This window comes from Lontra canadensis, unplaced genomic scaffold (assembly GCF_010015895.1).
Source record: "Lontra canadensis isolate GAN:19392208 unplaced genomic scaffold, GSC_riverotter_1.0 scaffold3, whole genome shotgun sequence".
Taxonomy (NCBI): domain Eukaryota; kingdom Metazoa; phylum Chordata; class Mammalia; order Carnivora; family Mustelidae; genus Lontra; species Lontra canadensis.
In genome coordinates this window covers 5,211,383-5,225,235 of record NW_022630997.1, presented here as the reverse complement: position 1 = coordinate 5,225,235, position 13,853 = coordinate 5,211,383, and the positions used below count along the sequence as shown (strand labels likewise).

General features: G+C 35.7%; 1 protein-coding gene across 1 annotated transcript in view; it reads left to right on the top strand.

The window, feature by feature from the left end:
• Positions 1 to 13,853, top strand: part of ATRNL1 (attractin like 1) — a 794,045-nt gene that overhangs the window by 19,003 nt on the left and 761,189 nt on the right. The window contains exon 2 of the mRNA XM_032878996.1: positions 12,949 to 13,032. Coding sequence (XP_032734887.1) covers positions 12,949 to 13,032 — 84 coding nt within the window. The remainder of the gene's footprint in view (positions 1 to 12,948; positions 13,033 to 13,853) is intronic.

The following is a 13,853-nucleotide window of genomic DNA, read 5'->3' as shown; positions in this document are numbered from 1 at the left end:
CTCCACATTTTCTCCCAGTGGGGAGGGGAAGATACTTAGGATTTTTATAGGAAACATGAAACATTTTTTTTTTAAAGCACTGTGTACATTAAAAACTCTCAAGTTGATTCTCTGTGTCTCATAAAAGAGTAGAAACTCTAAGAGCATTTTCCATGTTTTGATATATTATTTATATGAGTTTTTGTAGGCAGGGGGTGTTGAGCTTTTACAAAATTCTCAAAAGTGATCTCAGATCTCCAAATGGTAAGAATCATTGTATCATAGGAAAGAAAGTCAAATAATGGTCACCTTATATGTATAGCTTGAAAACTTATTTTTTCAAGACATGGAATGGTCTCAAAAGTAGTTTTTAAATATATTTTTTCAAAAAGCTTAGGAAGATTATACAACAAGGATAAAAGATTCTTCCTGTTTTTAATTGCTCAAATAATCCAAACATTTACATCTATATTACACATAGAAACATATAGATACAATGTACATTTATATATATTTACATATATTACAAATATATTTATATATTATGTATATACATACATATACCTGATGTATTTCTGTAAATACATATCAGAGTGATGGGGAATAGGCCATATTCCTCTATGTATGTATCATCACTTTACATACTTTACTTTTATTTGCTATTTGTATATTGTCTTTCCCCTTTTATAACCATATTGTCCACTCTGGCAGTTACTAGCCACATATATCTATTAAAAGTAGTTAAAGTTAAATTTTAAAGGGTCAGTTCCTTTGTTGCACTGGCCATATTTCAAGGGCTCAGTAGCCACATGTACTGAGTGGCTCCCATATTGAATAGTAAATATATAGAACTGTTCTATCATTGCAGGAGGTCCTGGACAGCATTGCCTGGAATGTAAGGTCCAGGAGGGCAAAGACAGTTTCTTTTACCATGTTCTTCCTCCACTTTTTATATTAATGGCTTTATTGAGATATAATTTACATACCATAAATCTCACCAGTTTAAAGTACACGATTTAATGGTTTTTAAATACTTACAGTTGTGAAACTATAACCATAACTTTAAAACATTTTGTTATTCCATAAAATAACTGAGCAGTCACTTTCTATTTTCTTCCCTACTCCCTAGCACTAGATTGCCACTAATCTACTCTTTAGAGATCTTTTAAAGTTCACTGTTCTTATCCCCCATGCCAGGAATATTGCCCCATTTAATAAATATATTTGAATCAGTGAATGACCATGTGTATGTATTTTTTCTGTAGTCTACTTAGGGAGAAAGTCAAACTAAGTAAATTTTTATCTGTGACTTAAAAAAATAATTTACAAGGTATTTTATATAGTTAGTATAAAATCAGACTAATCTTATACTTTAGATATATGAAAATTAACTTTCATAATGATGTTCCTGAGGTATTTAACCATCCTGAGTTATGAAAACACATTAGCTCCAGAAACTCAGTAATATAGTAAGTGTGGTAAGCATAATTTTAAGAAGACCCTCTTGACCTTTGTCCCCTGGTGTTACTGTCATAGTTATGTTATATGGCTGAAGGGAGATTATTTGAGTAGACTTAATCAAGTCACATGAGCCCTTTAAAAGCAGTTTTCTCAGGTTGCCAGTAGAAGGGGAAGTCAAAGACTGGAGGTGCAAAGAGAATTTGACATACCATTGCTGGTTTGAAGACGGAGGGGAACATGTGGAAAGGACTGGAGAGTGGCCTCTGGACCTGAGAGCATCCCTTAACCAATAGTTGTCAAGGAAATGGGACTCTCAGCCCTATAACCTCAAGGAACTGAATTCTGTCAACAAGCTGAATGGGTTTAGAAGTGGATTCTTTTCAAAAGGTTCTAGATAAGAGTCTAGCTCAGCTAGTGCTCATCTGAGTCCACAGGGACTTCTGACTTATAGAACTGTGAAATAATAAAGGTATGTTATTTGAAGCTTCTATGTTTGTGGCAATTTGTTAACAAAGCAATAAAAAGAAACAAATTCAGGAACACATTTAGCAACAAGTCATTGAAAAAAGGTATTCTTGAGTTTCAGTTAATCATATTGTTTAGTTAACCAGAAAATTAAATTAAATTATTTCCTTAAGCATGATGGTGAATTTTTATTATTTTTAACAGCAGTAATAATGCAGGATGATTTGTGAGTTTAGTTTTTTATCATGCTTTGTTTACTTCCCTCTCCTTTCTCTCTTTGGTCTGCCATGAATGATGGGAATTAACACTGAATGGTTGGCATAAGTTCACTAATTAATATTTGGATTCTTGAAGATGCTTTGACATTTTAGCTATCTGATCTATTTGGTCCTATTTGATCCACAGGATACTATTCACACCATTCATTTCATTCTGAAATACTACTTGAGCCAAAGGTAACGATTATACCTTTAAGAGAGCTGAACCATATAACACCTAAAAGCGAATAGGAAAAATACAGACAGCTTAAGGTTTAAAAATGATTAGTAGATGTGAAGTCAGTTTAGCCAGAAGGGAAAAAGGTTGTCCTTATTTATTATTAGACAGTAGATGAATTTTGAGAAGAAGAATACCATGGGGAAGAGACTGTATGACTAAAAAAATTGCTTGGGTTGTATAGTCATCTCAGTGACTTAAGACAATGCTGAGGAAAAAAATGCTTAATAGGCTAGAATCCTCATATTTGGAAATATAATTGTTAGAATTTTTGAGTTCAGAATTAGTTGAGAAATAGGCTTTGAAGTCAGATCATTAATGGTTAAAATATCAGGTTTATGGGTGCTAATATGGAGAACATGATTTTTTTTAATTTAAAGATTTATTTATTTGAGAGAGAGAGAGAGAAAGAGAGAGAGAGAGAGCGCACATGTGCACATGGTGGAGAGGGGCCGAGGGAGAGAAAGTCTTAAGCAGACTCTGTGCTGAGTGTAAAGCCTGATACAGGGCTCCATCTCACAACCCTGAGATCACGACCCGAGCCAAAACCAGGAGTTGGATGCTTAACTGACTGAGCCACCCAGGCGCCTCTGGAGAACATGATTTTCATTCATGTGTGGCCATAATGGGCTATCTAATATTTCACTTCAAAATTAAATTTACCTGCAGCCAGAGGTAAGCAACTGCTGGTCCATGTTTCTGGGCAGGGCTCTTACAGTGCTTGGAAGAAAGGAAGCATGATGCATTCCCTCAGCCTGGAGTTGGTGCAGCTTTCAACACCCCATTTTTTTCTCCTTACCTTACCAATCAGAAGCCCCCCCTTCTCCATTGAGGAAGAAGGAAGGAGTGAGATATGGGCAGAGAGGTGAAGAATGTCACTCTAATTAAAATCCCTCCCCATGGAAATATTAGGAGTGAATAATATATTCTCTCTAACAATCAGTTAAAAATAAATAAGTACAACTGAATCAAATCTTTTCAAAATGGAGTATCTTGCCTGGTAACTTAATTTCTTCCCCTATGCCTGTAGCTTCTTTACTCAGTATGAAGTCAGCTTTACTGTAAGCATAGCATGGCCAGAAATCTTGAAGTAAATGCCTAATTATAATATTTGTCCAACAATCTGATGTTCAAATATTTGAGCAAAAGACTGCTGAGTACCCGATTGGCTGCTATCAATTCCAATATAACTTATGTACAGTTAAGAATTGACACACAACAGGTAAAAGATTAAAATGCTGAAATCTTTTTTGATACTGGTCTTAGTAACATCTATCCTGAAGGCACTGTTTGGTCTTGGCAATTATTTGAAGCCTGGTTGAGATTGGGAAAGATACGCAGTGGGAATGCAGTATTTTAAAGGAAGGTTTGATTTGCTGGAGGAGAAATGGTAATGGTTTTCCAGTGGCAGTCCACTAGTAGTCAATTATTTTTCACCCCAAATCATGCAAAGGGTGTGGTATAAACAGCTCCTTCCTTTTCCACTAGATGTGAGAGCTGACGAAGCAAATACTATTTGCTACCACTGAGGCCCATCAATAGAGGAATTTTTGTTAGTGTGTGCTGGTGCCAGTCAACTACTGTAGTCAGGTTGGTTAGTGTACTTACACGGGGTAATACCTATTTGGCCAGGATATGATTTGTTTAAATTAGTGTTAAGTGGGATGGAACCCAAGATGACTTACTGGAATGTGGGAAGAAAATATTAGGCTTTCTAGTAATGTTATTTTTAATTTTGATTTTTAAAATTTATACTTTATAGTACATAATATTTAATTTAATTTAATTTAATTTAATTTTTTTAAGTAGGCTTCATTCCCACTCAGCGTGGAGGCCAGTGTGGTGCTTGAACTCATGACCCTGAGATCAAGAACTGAGCTGAAATCAAGAGTCAGACACTTAACTGACTGAGCCACCCAGGGGCCCCTAGTGCACAATATTTTAAATAGTACATGTATATTTACAGGTAAATATACATATATGTGAGTTATGTAATAAAAACTTTTACTGACAAGGGAGCATGTAATTAAGGTTTGAAGACTACTGCTCTAGCAGGTGAGGTCACTTAAATTTTTATTAGGAGTTGGATGGATGGAGAAGGCACACTTAGAAGTGGAGGATACACAGTGCTCTGTGAAGGAAAAAGAAGAAATGCAAGCTCAACAGTGTAATACATTAATGACTGTGCAGAAAGGAAAAATAATAGTTAATACCAATGAATATAATCTTTAGGTACTCTTTACTTTGTTTAAATGTATAAACTGTTAAACAATATTTTAATTAAAAACATTCTTTTAAAAAAGACTTCCTTATGAGGATGGATTGCAAAGGTGACTGTGCATAAAGATTCCCCAAATGGATTCAGCTATTCCTTGAGTAGTTATTGTCAGCACTAAAACCATATATTTTTTAAAAAGATTTTATTTATTTACTTGTCAGAGAGAGAGAGTGTGTACAAGCAGCGGGAGCAGCAGGCAGAGGGAAAAGCAGGGAGCCTGCTGAGCAGGGAGCCGGATGCGGGACTTGATCCCAGGACCCTAGGATCATGACCTGAGCCGAAGGCAGATGCTTAACTGGCTGAGCCACCCAGGCGTACCAAAACTATATTTTTTGATAAATAGGATTTATTATCTCAGAGACTTTGTACCATTTAAACTACTGACTTTTTCTCTCATTTTTATGATGTTTTAATCAAATTTTGTATTCATACCAAGGATAGAGAACAATATAATTGATTTAGTTTTAGTTTTGTTTAATGTTTGTGCTGGTTTTCTTAACAGTCCAGTATGTTTATTTGATCATGGACTCTAGACTGGGGAGTTTTAGGTAGATGAGACCTTTGAAGACATAGGCATGTGACATGCATCTGGACAGGGATTGGCAAACTTTTTCTATAAAATGCCAGTTAATAGATATTTTAGACTTTGCAGGCCTGATGGTCTCTGTAGCCACTGCTCAACTCTGCTCTTGTAGTGTGTTAGCAATCTTAGACATGTGTAAACAAATGTGTGTAGTTAAATTCCAGCAAATCTTCATTTGGGCCAGTAGATTGTGGAGCTGTGATCTAGATTAACATGTCAATATGGCTCTCAATTCATGAACAGGAGCGCCACAATAAAAAATATAATAGTTGTTTGAAACTTAGAATACATTGGAGAAACATTAGAAGTGGCAAGTTCAGTGTCTGTGTTTCTGTGGGGACAGTTTCTGACAACCTCTGCAGATGGGTCATAATTTGTTTCTTTGCCTGCTTGGTAATTTTTTGTTAATTTTTGTGATGTGATAAGGCTAGGATTAGAAGTGTCTCCCTCTTTAGGTTTTTTGTTTTTGGGTTTTTTTTTTTTTTTGCATATGTGGGTTGTAGTTCATGATTTTTCTAAACTACTTTTGTAATGCCTGCATTCTTTATTGCATATAGTCTCTACAGTTTCTGTTCTTTTAGCTTGTGGTCAGCTAGTGTTTTGAGATTGATTTCCTTGAATGCCTGGAGCCAAGGGAAAATTGAATAACTCTCTAGTCTTTGCAGATTGACTCTTTGAGGGCACTCCTACAGTTGCATAGCTAGGTTGTTTATGACTCTACCTTAGCCTTAATTTCCTTTTTGCTTTCAGTCTAAAAGTTAACCAGAGGTTAACTTTCAGGTCTTTTGTGAGCATGTAGCCTTCCCTGGGAATGCATGTGGCTCCCCATGTTTCCCTGTATGGGCTTACATACTGGATAGTTTTTCAGTGCCCTAATTCTTCAAAGAATCTCTCCCCAGATTTTTCTCCCAGTTGTGTGGTGTATCTATTGTTTGCTTCCACTGTGACCTTTTGCCTCATGCAGCAGGGTTGCTGGTATTTGCCTTTCAGAGTTTTTAAGGAATGCCTTCTGTATAACTGCTTTTTTTGCTCTGAAGGGGTTTTATGCTAGGCATAGGATGATTTTCATGTTTTATCAACAAATGATTTTGTTAATTAAATGTAAAAATTTTAGGTAAGTTTAAATTGCTCAAAGGGTTAATGCAATTAAATTTATGGTTCCTTCCTTGAACCACTCCGAGTAACCATTGAATCTATCTTTTCCCATTCTTGTAACCACTGTCATCTGGATTTCCCTTTAGTCTCATCATTAGACATTCCCCATTGATTCACTGAATGAGTTGTAGTCCCCCAACAGAGGAATGCTATTTCCCGAGCCTCCAAGTCTTTATACATACCTCAGTCAGAATACTGTTATATATACTCTTTTTATAAAGTGCTAGATTAAATTTGATTATATTTTAAGATTTTTGCATGATGGATTATTCATAATTTTCATTTCTTCTGTTGATTTCATCGAGTTGTACTATTTAAAGAACCATTCCTTTCATCTAAAATATCAGTTTTTTTTTTAAATTTTTAAAATTTTTAAAAATTTTTTCATAGACATATATGTATATGTATATATACATATATCTATTTTTAGCCCCAGGGGTACAGGTCTGTGAATCACCAAGTTAACACACTTCACAGCACTAGCCATAGCACATACCCTCCCCAATGTCCATAACCCCACCACCCTTTCCCGACCCTCCTTCCCCCAGCAACCCTCAGTTTGTTTTGTGAGATTAAGAGTCTCTGATGGTTTGTCTCCCTCCCGATCCCATCTTGTTTCATTTATTCTTTTCGTACCCCCCAACCCCCCACGTTGCATCTCCACTTCTTCATATCAGGGAGATCATATGATAGTTGTCTTTCTCCAATTGACTTATTTCGCTAAGCATAATACCCTCTAGTTCCACCCATGTCGTCGCAAATGGCAAGATTTCATTTCTTTTGATGTCTGCATAGTATTCCATTGTGTGTATATATATATATATATGTATATATATATATATACACACCACATTTTCTTTATCCATTCATTTGTTGATGGACATCTAGGTTCTTTCCATAGTTTGGCTAATGTGGACATTGCTGCCATAAACATTTGGGTGCATGTGCCCCTTCTGATCACTACGTTTGTATCTTTAGGGTAAATACCTAGTAGTATAATTGGGGGTCATAGGGTAGCTCTATTTTCAACTTTTTGTGGAAACTCCATGCTGTTTTCCAGAGTGGTTGCACCATAAAATATCAATTTTATTGTTAGAAAATTCTTAATGTCTTATTCTTTCTGTAGTATCTGTAGTGAGGTTTCTCTTTTCCTTTTTGATAATGGTAATTAATGATTTTTCCTTTTTTTTCTTGATTAGTTTTGCTAGAAAATTTTTCTAGCAAAATTGTTAGTCTTCATGATGCCAGTTTTTAATTGTGTTGATTTCCTTTGTTGTATGACTTTTTTATTTAAGAGTCTTCTGTTCTTTTTTTTTTTTTTTTTAAAGATTTATTTATTTATTTGTGAGAGAGAGCATGCGCCAGTGTGGGGAGGAGCAGAGGGAAATAGAGAGAATCCCAAGGAGACTCCTCGCTGAGCACAGAGCCCAATGCAGGCCTCAGTCTCACAACCCTGAGATCATGACCTGAGCTGAAACCAGCAGTTGGACCCTCAACTGATTGAGCCACCCAGGCTCCCCAAGAGATTTCTGTTCTTTATTATTCCCTTCCATATATTTTCTTCTGATTTAACTCACTGTTCTTTTTCTAGCTTCTTGAGTTGTAACCTTGGATAATTGATTTTCAGTTTTCTAATATATACATCAAGAGCTAAAATTTCTCTCTAAATACTGGCTTAGCTTCATCTCATAAATTTGATATGTTGTGGTTTTAATATTATTCAATTAAAATATTTTCTAATTGTCTTGGTGACTTAGAAGTGTATTGCTTAAGTTGCAAATATTTGGGGATTTTATTTTATTATTTTATTATTTTTATTTTTTTTTTTAAAGATTTTATTTATTTATTTGACAGACAGAAATCACAAGTAGGCAGAGAGACAGGCAGAGAGAGAGAAGGGGAAGCAGGCTCCCTACCGAGCAGAGAGCCTGATGCGGGACTCGATCCCAGGACCCTGAGATCATGACCAGAGCCCAATGCGGGACTCGATCCCAGGACCCTGAGATCATGACCTGAGCCGAAAGCAGAGGCTTAACCCACTGAGCCACCCAGGTGTCCCAATTTGGGGATTTTAAATTTATCTTTTTTGCATGGTCAGTGTGTATGGTGCTGCCACTAATTTCATGGTTTTTGGATGCATGATTACTGTAGCCAATTGTTATTGATTAAATTGATTTAATTCAATTCTGGTGTTACTTGTTGGTGTGACTTACGAACAAGTAGTCCTATAAAGAGGGTGGGAATTTATTTTTCTCACTGTCGACTTTGGCTCCTGAAAGACTTTTGCAGGCTCAAAATGTAAAAAATACATAGGAGTTCAAGGTTCTCAAGTGCATCTACCCAGATGGCACCCTCCTGGGTATCAGGGTTTTACTTCCTCTTAGGGGCACTATCTTTAGCACTGAAGTTTTGTCACGGCTGTGAATTAAACTTTTTCTAGAATTCTGCTCCTCTCACAATCTGATCCTGGGCCTGTTTTTCAGCTTGATCCTCCTTGGGTTCAGGAACAGATTTTTTGAACATCAGCGTCCCCTGGCTTTTACATTGTATCTAAAATTGGTGGTTGGTGAACTGGGTCTTACAGGTTATTGGGAAAAGCTGCTCATTGAGCAGGTGTCTCATAGAGGGACTCTGCTGCAGTTTTCTTCCTACAGCATATCAGTGACTTTTTATAGCAATCAACTCATTCCACAGTCCTTCTGATTATCCTTGCAACTGTACTTCTCAAATATTAGAGCTATTGCATTAGCCTGTTGTTTGTGCGTAACCTTCTACTGGAATGCCATGTCAGCTCTCAAGTAGGAGTCTTAGTCATCGTGATGCTGTAACATGCCAGGAGTTATTACCACTTTGTCTACCATCTGCCCAGTGAGTGATCCTGTCCTGAAGATATGCTTCTCGGTGGTAACTGTTAGTTTGGCCACCCTCCCCTCCATCACCCTGAAGCAGAAGTATCTGCTTTCACACTGAGCACTGGGCACATGTGGTATACCTGGGAGATGCTGGGACACTGACAGAATAGTACACCAGTAAGTAGCCAGTAAGAAGTATATTATCAAGTCCACTACCACAGGGGGCGACCAGAGCTTAATCCCATAAGGAAGTACTGGGGGGAAAATGCACTGCAGTGTTATCCTAACAAAGAGGTAAAAGGAAGCTTGGGAGTATGTACACTCTTACCAAATCATTCATTGGCTAGAAATCATTCATTCTGGGAGAATGTTGGTTTATAGGCACTTTCAGCTCATCACATGCAGAGGAAATGGGGTTCCAGTGGCCAGAGGGGAGTCCACTGAAGAAACTCTGCTGCAGAATTTCCTGAGGGGAGGTGCTGGGAGGAGCCGTTGGTAGCTGGGTTGCTGGCTGTCACAATCTATAGGAGCCTAGTCCTGGAGAAGCCAAGCTGCAGGAGATCGTTAAGTAACTCTGGTGCACTCTGTTGACAAAGCATGACAGCTTTCACATCAGGCCATCTGACAAAAAAGTATTTACAGGGCCCAGATCCGTTTTCACAGAGTAGGCAAACTGGATTTTGAGGTGACAGGCAGTGGATAATTGGCACTACCCTTTGATTATTCAGCTTTTTAATGTTTTTTTTCTAAACATATATGAATTCCCCTGCAACCAAACAGCACTGCATTTCTATCTAAGAAGATACACATCTTCCTAGTGAAGTTCTCACCCTTCGTCCAAAAGGAGAGAGTATGCAGTTCGAAGAGTTATTATATCTATGATTGGCTGTATTAATTACTCTTCGTATTCAGTCATAGTCATACTGAATATGTCATTATCTAAAGTCTAAATTGTAAAGTTAACTTACAACAACTTGTATGTAAACTAGAAATGAGGAGAGAAGATATACACATAACAAGAAAATAGACACTATGCAAAGCTGTTATGATCTTTGTTTCTGTAATGTGTTGTAAGATGATAATTGCTATCTGAGGTTTTGTTCTTCCACTCCCTATTTTTATTTCTCCTGCTCTCAGCTAGAGTTTCAGGTTGTTGGAATTTCACCTGGTAGAGTGACCAAAACCCAATGGATTGAGTTCTCAGTCCCTGTTTTAGCTCTGTTTAAATGTGCTGTGTTTAAGTGTAAACCTGTGCCTCAAATTTTCAATTTTGATTTTGGTAGTTTTCAGTATTAGTATATATATTATTATTTTTTTCAAATATATCTTTTACCTTTTACAGTTTTTAATTAAGTGCCAAAATTTTAAGTCTTGTCTTTTGCCTTTTTGAGCTTAGTAAAGTATATTTATTTTATAGGACAGGTCTGACAGTCTCTGTAATTGAAGTATCTTCAGGTCTCTTCCTGTTGTCCCTTTGTTCTTATTTTGTTGTCTTGCATCTTCATATGTCATTGTATCTTAGTATCTTTAATCATGCTAGACATTTTACTTGAGAAATTATTGGTAGAAATAATTTGAGGTCTAGAATAATGTTACGTTTCTTTAGAGAGTATTTTTTGTATCTTGTTAGGAACTTTGGCATACTAGCAGTTCCAGTAACTCATTAAGCCAGTTCTAAGCCTTGAGGTTTTCTGCCGTCCAGTTGACTCATAGCTAGGCTTCAGTCCACATAGGGGCTGGTTTACTTCTGGTACAGCCTTACCCTAATTACTGGTCATTGTGTCTCAGTTCACAGGGCCATATTGTTTGAGCCCCTACCTTTTATGGGCCATTGCCCTCAACTGTTATCTCCCTCCCTATCTTAGGCTGCCAAAAGCACTCAACTTTTTGATACTGTCTTCTAAAGAGGCAAGTCTTTCTAGAGCAAAAGCAGCTCTTAATGCCTGCCTCTTGAATTTGCAACTTCTGGGTCTTGGGTTGGTAGATCTTACCATTTTGTTACTTAAAAGATGCTTTTAAGATTGTAAACATTTTCCTTAGCTTTTTAAAGTTGTTTTCAGTGCAGGATTTGTCTGAATTATCTTTTTTTTTTTTTAAGATTTTATTTATTTATTTGACAGAAATCACAAGTAGGCAGAGAGGCAGGCAGAGAGAGAGAGGAGGAAGCAGACTCCCTGCTGAGCAGAGAGCCAGATGCGGGACTCAATCTAGGACCCTGAGATCATGACCCGAGCTGAAGGCAGAGGCCTAATGACTGAGCCACCCAGGTGCCCTGGTTTAGAGATTTTTAAGTGAGGTAACACATACATGCTTACGTAGGTCCTGACACATAGAAAATGCTCGATTTATTGTTACATTAATTTGAGAGTATTGGAATTTTTCTTAAAAAACTTTTCCAAGCATGAATTAGCCCATTTATTGCCTAAAATCATCTGCAGGGATTATGAAAGATTTACAAATAACATTCTTATTGACTGACATTTCTGTCAACCATTATTTAGATAAATGAAATTTTTTTTCTAGTGTACTTAAGACTAGTCTATAAGGAAAATTTATCTAAAACTAAATAATGACCCTGAGATTTATGTGCATATGTGTATATTATGTATAATATATGTGTTTATGTATAAGTGAATAAAGACTAATCCTTGTGTGTTTGTTTCTGTGTGTGTGTATGTGTATATATATATATATATGTACTTGCATATATTATATATAAAGGCTAAATAGGAAGGTATCTTAATTACTTAAAGTATGGTCTTCTGTGGATAAAACAATTGGGCTGGAGCTAAGGAGAACAAAGTGAAGTAGAACAGATTTTGTTTTAAATGTTTTTAAGTTCTAAAAACTGAATTTTTCTAATTGTCTTTTTTGTGTTTTAAATGGAAGATAAAAACCTTGATTTATCCTATTTTTAGAATTGATTGAGTTTTTGGACTAGGTATAAAGTAGATAAGAGAAAATGATAATAAAAACAGGCAGCCCCCAAACTCAGTAAAGTCTAGTGACAGCTACCTCAGTAATCCTGGTTTGTGGAAAACAAATACAGTGATATAATGGGACAGATGGTGACTATAGTTGGGGTGAACATAGCATAATGGACATACTGTTAAATCACTGAGTTGGACACCTAAAACTAATGTAACATTGTGTGTTTACTCAAAATAAATAGATAAAAAACTTATTACTTGAGAATAAATAACATGAGAACTGAAAAAAGCCAAGACCAAAACCAAAAACGAATATAGCTAACACTGTAAGTTCAGAATGGTATGTACATACACTATTTCTCTATTTCATTGATCTGCATCTTTTAAAGTTCATTTGACCTTCCTTTTTTTGCCTCCATCTTATTTTTATACAGAGGCAATTTAACAACATGTATTTTTGCATTAAGCATTAAGCCCATCAGTACAATGTTTGATCTTTCAGTGTGTTTTTTCACTGTGCAAAGTGAAATAGTCAAAATATGTCAAAGTTTAGAGAAATCCAAAATAAGTTCTTTTGAGATGTAGAGAGATAGATGGCAATATGAAAACTTTCCTAATTTGTAAGTAAACTCTCCCTATTGGAAAATGCTACATTCCATTTCTTTGGTTAAATGTCTTTTTAATTTTCTTATGCTACTATATGTTTTAAAGTTACTTTAAGGTAATTGTTTTCATGATTTTGTTTTCTAGGTTAACAGAACCTTCTGGATATTTAACAGATGGTCCAATTAACTATAAATATAAAACTAAATGCACTTGGCTAATTGAAGGCTAGTAAGTATATAATTTGGATTAAATTATTTTATTCTGAAATGATAAAGAAGATGATCATTTCAGTTTTAAAGCATTACAGTATAATTTTATAGGTATATAGCTTGTTCAGTTACTTATCGTTCATTCAGCCGTTATTCATGATATTTTAAAATGAGATTTGCAACTTTTAGATATCACATTTAATGTAAATTATAGTACCCCATTAACGAGATAATAGTTTGTTACATATATTTTATTTTTGAGTTATGTTAGTGTGGCAGTAAATCAAGTGGACACTTTCTGGCTTGCTTTAAACATCTTGTTATGGAATTTGAAGATGCTATAGAAAGTATAAAAATATTTCATGCTAAATTATGCCATTGGTTCATTTGATTCAGCGTTTTAGTTATAAGGGTGTTAAAAAAAGAACATTTTGTAGGAGAGAGTTAATTATCTTTTTAGGAAAATTTTTCAGTAATTAGGGTTTGAGATTGAATTGATCTATTTAAACATGCTATGAATAGATCATAAATGAATTGATAAAAGTTATTTTTGAATCATTTTCTGATTTTTAAAGAGTGTATTTGGAAAATGTTTTTCTTTGGGGGGGTTATTTTAGAAAGTTTTTAGAACTTAAAAGTTACTAATTCCCTTAGCACTTATGGTCTCATTTTGATTTTTTGTGTTTTGTTTGTTTGTTTATTGTTTTTTAAGTAATCGCTATGCCCAGTGTGGGGCTTGAACTCATGACCTTGAGCTCCATGCTCCACTAAGCCAGCCAGGTGCTCCCCCCTTTTTTTTCATTTTGTTTATTTATTAATATATCATTGAGACCTTTTTAT